The sequence below is a fragment of the Ananas comosus genome, unplaced genomic scaffold (genome assembly GCF_001540865.1).
Source record: "Ananas comosus cultivar F153 unplaced genomic scaffold, ASM154086v1, whole genome shotgun sequence".
Taxonomy (NCBI): Eukaryota; Viridiplantae; Streptophyta; class Magnoliopsida; order Poales; family Bromeliaceae; genus Ananas; species Ananas comosus.
In genome coordinates, this window is record NW_017892160.1 from 1 (window position 1) to 7113 (window position 7113).

The window sequence follows — 7113 nt, forward strand, 5'->3', positions numbered from 1 at the left end:
TGAGTTTGACTGGGCTACTATCGGTAATAAACTGCTCGGTTTACTACTGATTTGTTTTTAATGATAGAGCTTCCAAATCGACGATCGGCACCGTTGAACATAATCTAGACCATTTAAATTATCTAGAAATCAAATTTCACGATTTTTTTGCATCACTAACTGAACGATCAAAGGGTCACAAAATCTATAATTTTAATGGCCGATATAGTGCGTTTGCTCGTTTAACGGTATAGATGAGTTCAAATCAACTAAATTTTTGTTAAAAAATTCTTTAAACTATTTAAAATAAGATCTAGACTATAGATCTCAAATATAAAAATTGTATCATCACTTTTTGAAGAATATTCATTTCCATCCATTTATTTTTCTGTTCACTTGATGGACAAAAGAACAATATCGAAAATGTGTGAAATTTCATTTCCAAATAGTTTAAATAGTTTAGATCATGTTTAATGGTGCCGATCATCAATTTGGAAGCTCTATCATCGAAAATAAATCGGTAGTAAACCGAGCCGTTTACTACCGATAGTATTCCCATGCAAACTCATATAAAAATATGCAAATAAAAAAGCTGAGGAGTCTCTTTCGAAATAGTTTATACCTTGGGGCTCCGTACAGTTCCGCCCAAACTGCGTCATTCATGCATCTCTCTCGAAAAAGGTCTCGTCGGTTCCTCGCGACGCGCACTTCATCCACTGCGAGTTTTTCGCCCCTTTTCCCTTTTTTTTTTTCTCCTCTTTTTAGCCCTGCAGGGTTTATACTCTCACATGACAAACCCTCTCCTTGGTCTCACATCGCTCGTGCCGCGTCCGCTTCGTTTCTTCAGGTAATCCCCCCCCCCCCGGTCTCTTTTTCCATTTTTAGGGTTCCCTCGGAGAATTCTTGGTTTTGATGCGCGTGCCGTGGCTAATTCTAGGGTTTGCGATGGAGAATCGCTGGGACTTCTTGGAATGGCTGGGCCCGGATACCTCGACGACCGTGTTCATGCGATTGGAAGATGCCGCCGATCTCGCGCGCGCCATTGCCGTGTCCCGATCGTGGCGCCAATTTGGTGGGTTTTTGCCTCCTCTTTTTTTTTTCTTTTTGCTGATTTTAGTAAAATTTATGCGATTTTTGGTGCTTCGATATTGCTAATTGATCATCTGGTGGTCGTTGTCCTAATCGTGGCGCCAATTTGATGAGTTTTTGCTCCCTCTTCTTTTGTTGATTTTAGTAGAATTAATGCAAATTCCGTGGTTTTGGACCTCTAATTGATCATCTAGAGGTCGTTCTTTAGATACTTATGGTTTGTTGTTCGTTTCCAGTGATCGAAAGCAATTATGGCTGGGTTGGTTTTGTGTGCTGATGCTGTCTCGCGGTGCTTTAGATTAAATTTTGTGGTCACTGAATTTGTGATTGGTATGATCAAGGCTTATTTGCAAGTTCCTCTTTTTAGTTGATTCAATTGTTAGTCAGTATGGAGTGCTAATGAAAAAAGGCGCCTTTGGTGATGGAAATTTTTATGTCATTGAATATAATCCGTTAAACAAAATCCTTTCTTTTTCTCCTTTTCCTTACCAGTCAATTGTTTACGTGGTCGATAAACGACAACGGATATATTTGGGATAGATTTGATTTTTAATTCATGTTGGCATAAAAGTAATTAGTACTAGATACGTACATAGAATTCTGCTATGTTAGATGCAATATCTACTTTGTGGATAACGACAATTGTTACACATTTACAATTTGGTGAGGGTTCGGTAATAGAGCGCTAAGAGGACTGCACTAAAATTCTTATCAAAGGGTTTATGCTGATTTTGGTGAACTTGTTACTTAAATAGAATAGCGAACACATCAGATTTTGGGTACTTGCATGTAATTGTTTCAATAAGTTTTAAGCTGATTTTATCCTACAGATACCGCAAGTGTTTGTGAGAGGACTATGCCAACATTTTCTTTAACCACATCTATTCGACTGCATACGTAGTTTCTTGTGGTGGTCTATCATTACGATTTCTTTGTTTTATTATCTCGTTTAGTCGTTTAGATGGCTTCCATGGCTAGCTCAAGCATGAAAAACAAAGTATATTGCTGTCTTGATTTTTTTTATCACTTTCTTTTGGGGAGTTTATTTTTACATCTTACAGCTACTGTACAGTAAATGTTCATAACAGAAATTTGACCACTTGTGTGCAGGCAATGGTAATTTCCTTATTGGATTTGTAATATGTTTTACTATTTTGATATAATTTTTTTTTCCTATTTCTTCCACATGAACGGAGAGTTGTTGATCGGTTATCTGGTATTTCCTTTCTTTTCCAGAGTTAGTGGCACTTCCTTTTTCCATTTCTAGTGTATGTGCCAAATGTGCAGTGTTCTATGCTTTCCATGCTAACTATATCAAATGTTTCTTTGCAGTAATTATGAACAGTTTTAGCAAGAATCTTTGCCTAAAAATTTGTCCGGAGGCTTCAAAGTTTAGTCAGATAGTGGAAGTGAATAGTTCAACCACAGATCCGGAAGTTGGGTCTAGCACTGCTACAGAATGGAGAAGAATGGAGAGGGAACACAGGATTTATATGTATCTTCTTCACTGCATTGTTTCACCTAAAGGTTTCCGGGATTGCATCCTTCATTGTATAGGTGCTTCCAGCACTGATAATTTTCCAGATGAGAGCATTGAAAACACATTGGAACCAAGCGACCGAGTGGATATGAGACCATCGTACTGGTCTAGTAGTGGGCAGAGAGATCCTGGAGTACCTGAGAGTCTAACTTATCGACTAGGCTCTGATTTATGCGTCATTAATGAAATTAAGATACAGCCGTTCAAAGGTTAGTCTTTTATACTATTCATATGGGAACACTTCCTTTTATGGGTAATTGATCCTGTTGTCCATTCTTGTTTTTATTCAGCATTTTTCCAGATTGGTCATCCCATATATTCTGCCAAATCTGTGCGCTTTTGGATGGGTCATTCCAAGCTCTCTCCAGAATTGGAATCAGCATCGTATCTCTCTGATGAGAATGAAGGCCAACTAACTGCTGTTGACAACTATGTATGGACATATATATCACCAGAGTTTCCAATGTTGCAGGTAAGCTAAGATCAGTCGCGTCTTTGCCTCTGTCGTTGTCGAACTTCTGTTAGGAATATTTCCGTGACTTGTTTATATCACGAAATGCTGTTTGCACCAGCAAAAGGGTAATATACTGGTGTTGCTTCATTAACTGTATTTTGAGATAGGTAGATAAGTTTTTGCCAACTGACTTACATCTGTAGGTTTTGGGGATAACGATATCTTTGTGCTATGTTTTCTCCGTGAGAATTGTATAAGGCCCAGCTAATATTGGGCTCTTACTTTAGTTTTCTGCGTGGATTATGAAGTTGAATATGTGATATGGTTTAGGAGCCTATGAGGGAACCTATCGAAATCTGGATCCATTTCATCTGCTTATTCCTACACAAGTTGGATATTTTGGACTTGTTGGATGCCTCAACAGCTTATCCAACATAACTGTTCTGATTCACTATTGGGCATTTCTTACTTAAGTAATGAGAGACATGATAAGATGTATGTACATGGAAGTAAGAGGTGTTAAATTTCCGTTCTAAGAATATGACTAATAGGTCGCGCAAAAAAAAGATTTAAGTTAGACTGTCATACTCCCATACTGTAATCACTAATCACAGTAGAGAACTTATCTCCTTGTCATACTATAACTTGGTCCAACATATAAATTATGCCCTTATGGTATATGTTCCTTCACCATAAGTTGAGAGATATGTTGCATTCACTTTTATTGCAACTTGTTAGACAATTTTGTATAGAATTTGGAAAGCCAAGTGCTTTTCATAAAATATGGCATGTTTTTATACTGTGTAAGTGGCTATACTGTTCTTCTCTTCCAATACAACCACCGAAAAATGAAAAGACTTCTTAGTTCATTCAATTTGACATGCATCATTCTCCAAATCTGCTGACCACTATTTCTGGGTAACGTGCCGGATGCTTTTTAGAAGTTGGACATTTATGATGAGAAAGTTCCTGCACCTTTTATTAAGAAAGACACGAGCTTATAAAATAAAGCTTCTGTACATTTATGTGACAGCTTTTGCCTGAACTACTGAAGCTGAGAGAAGCATCAGAAGCTGTGTTCCCTCGGCAGCTGATGTTAGGCTCCTTTAGACTGACTGTCCAGAAAATTGGTCCTTTTCACCTCGTTTCTTTCTTGTGTCCGTTCATGTTCTACTGTTTCCCTCGTCTCTCTGTAGATTGAATCAATTTCTGAAATAGAAAATTGTTTAATGAACTTGTGCTGTCGCAGTGTCATCAGCGTTTTGAAGATATTCCTTTATTGATTGTATTTTTCTTTGAGACAAGTTTTAAAAATATCCTCTCTTTTGTTTGAAATTCTCTAATAAATTTGGGTTTTTGTATGTTCCAGGAAAATATTTTGCAATCTTTTAAGCTTCCGCGTCCGGTTCTTTGCATTGGCGGTGTAGTGAAGATTGAACTTTTGGGTAGGGTTCAGAAACAGGCAATTGATGATTTGTATTACATATGGTCAGTTCTTCCTCGATTTTCTATTCTTCTCTTTTAGTTATGTTTTACGACAGTCAATCTACGTGAAACTTTTCAGAAAAGCTAAAATAAAAGGTTATAGGCTGATGCTAAGTTACTAAGATGGCTACTTGCACCGGCACCACCACACTAGCCCTCACTGAAAAGGCCTATTAAAAAGTTAAAACTTCATTGCCTTGTTTAGACTTTCTCATACTATTCCTATCCTTTTCGAAGTCCGTCTATGCTACTATCGATAGTAGATGAATAGTGTTTGCTATCTAATTTTTAGCCCTTGGATCATTTACTATTCCACCTATTCCACCTAAACCCAAGGCATCAGAAGGCCATAAACTAAGTGGTAAACACTATTCCTATACACTTGACAGTATTCTAGCTTTGCTCGTCCTTTCTTTTAAATATTTTATCTTGCAGATGATGAGTCCATCTTCTTCATGCATTTCACCCTAAAGTTGATATCTGCCTGGGTAGTTGTTAGTAAACAAGAATGAAAATAAATTTCATTGCTCCGAAATTTGATAGCTTTAGTTCATAGTGATTTTAAGAGGCTTTATTCTTGCCTATTTTGAATCAGGTTTTTTTATTGAGGAATAATATTTTATACGTAATCCCTCTTGGATATTCACTCTTTTTATGTTCTCTTGCATTGGTACAGCGTGTGTCATGTCCAAGTGATCGGTCGGCCGCTCTCGCCTGTCCTAGCCGTTAATATTCTAGAGGGTGATGGTGGTTCCATTCTCAAGTACTTTCCCGGGGCCAGGGACTTGGGTGGTTGGCATGCGTTTGGCGCCAGACACGGGCAGATGGGAGCCGCGGGAGGATGCAATCAAGCGGTCCTCAACACACTGCTCGAGCCTGTACTGTTTGCCGATGACGGCGATGTTTCGGGGGAAGAAGACTCTTTTCCCGAACCAGCATTGTAAGTTAATAGCTGCGGCGTTTTGGCCCCTATCCTTACGGTTTGCCGGTCAAGCCTGAAAAGTAATTATAGTCGCGCTACACTTGTTGTTTGTCGAAGAGCACTAACTATACTCGTCTCGCATATCGGGGGTGCGTTTTGTCCGATGCTCACAAACAAAACGCCCCAAATGAAGTAAAGTTGTATAGGTTTGCTGAGATATCTGCCCCTTTCAGTTTCTTTTTATCAGTCATAAGTGCTGCTGTGGTTTTTTCGGTCGTCTGTGATCAACATTTTCTGGAAGCTTCTACAATAAGCACTTGATCTAAAGGATGATCTGCTTTGCCCCTTTTGTTTTTTTTTGGGGATTATAGAATAGTTAGTATTTCACCCGCTGCAAAATCCATACTGTTGCATTTCGTTCCGTTATTAATATCATCATCTAGGAGTTCTCACAATGACTGACGAAATCGAAAAAGAAATAAAAAAAATATTCCTTACAAATATTTATGATTAATTTGTTAAAAAGTATTCTAAATAAAAATAAATAGTTATGATTAATTTATTGAAAAATAATATTTCTATCTATCTATAAAATTTAAAAATAGATGGTTATGATAAATTTGTTAAAAAATAGTATTTTTATCTATTTAAATTAAAATTTGAGTCTAAATAATGAATTAAATTTAACTTTTAATATCAAATTTGAATTAACAATTAAAATTTTTTAATTACAGTGGATCATAATTAAAACTTAAAATTTAAAATTTTAAAGTAAATGCGAATTAAATTTTGATGTTTTTAGTTTAAAGCACGTATTTAAATTTTATATGGTCAATTAGCATAAAAAATCCACTAGTTTTGCGATTTTGTAAAAGTGGGTCACTATTTTAGATTTTACTGATTATGACTGAATTTTTAGTAATCTAACAAAAATACTCTTATTCCCTTTTCTCTCTCCTCTTTTTTTTTTTCTTTTGTTTTGTTTTTTTTTTTTTCCTTTCCGTCACTCCTCCACCACCTTCGTGGTCTTCGGCAACGGTAACGAAGGTGGTACTGCCTTCTCTTTCATTGACTCCACCTCCGTCGGCGCCGGTGCTGACACTAATGTTAGCGCCAGAGGAAAAGAACTCGGAGTCACCTCTACCTCTATTGGCGCCGGCGTCAACGTGGCGCTGGAGGAGGAGAACTCGGAGTATGCGAGGATGAGGGCGGACTGGACGGAAGCAATGAGGTCGTTACCGAGGAGGTGTTTGCGGTCCGTGAGAATAAGGGCGAAGACGCGCCCATCTCCAAGAAGTGAAAAAGGATACATAGGATAGAAAAAAAAATAAAAAATAAAAAAAAATAAAGAAAAATTTTTTTCTTGAAAGACTATTATATATCATCACTGTTACAGAAAATATAATGAATCAGAGAAGAAGAAAGAAGAAGATGATGGTTGTATTATTAAAATAAAGTTGCACTGTTTCACAAAAAAAAATTGCATTGTTTAAAATGAACATTCCACTCTTTGAGATGAAAATTACATTCTTTGAAACGAAAGTTGTACTTGACAAAAGTTATACTGTTTCAGAGAAAATTCCACTGTCTAGCACAGCAATCACTCTCGCTAGCGCGGGCCCCTCCACCCTGCGCATCGCTTCG

At 37.3% G+C, this 7113-nt stretch overlaps 1 protein-coding gene across 1 annotated transcript; it reads left to right on the plus strand.

Moving 5' to 3' along the window:
- Window positions 1-892: 892 nt before the first annotated feature.
- On the plus strand, window positions 893-5824 carry LOC109705332 (F-box protein At4g00755-like). The gene is made up of 5 exons (XM_020226068.1): window positions 893-1051; window positions 2401-2817; window positions 2899-3080; window positions 4432-4550; window positions 5224-5824. Exons 1-5 carry the CDS (start codon window positions 925-927, stop codon window positions 5489-5491), a joined length of 1113 nt encoding a protein of 370 aa, XP_020081657.1. The 5' UTR covers window positions 893-924; the 3' UTR covers window positions 5492-5824.
- Window positions 5825-7113: the final 1289 nt, after the last annotated feature.

Excerpts from the sequence above, each read along its gene's own strand:
- LOC109705332 (XM_020226068.1), top strand. The coding sequence starts at position 925 with ATGGAGAATCGCTGGGACTTCTTGGAATGGCTGGGCCCGGATACCTCG. Across the intron at positions 1,052-2,400 it reads CCGATCGTGGCGCCAATTTG|TAATTATGAACAGTTTTAGC; the intron begins GTGGGTTTTTGC and ends GTTTCTTTGCAG. Across the intron at positions 4,551-5,223 it reads GATGATTTGTATTACATATG|CGTGTGTCATGTCCAAGTGA; the intron begins GTCAGTTCTTCC and ends GCATTGGTACAG.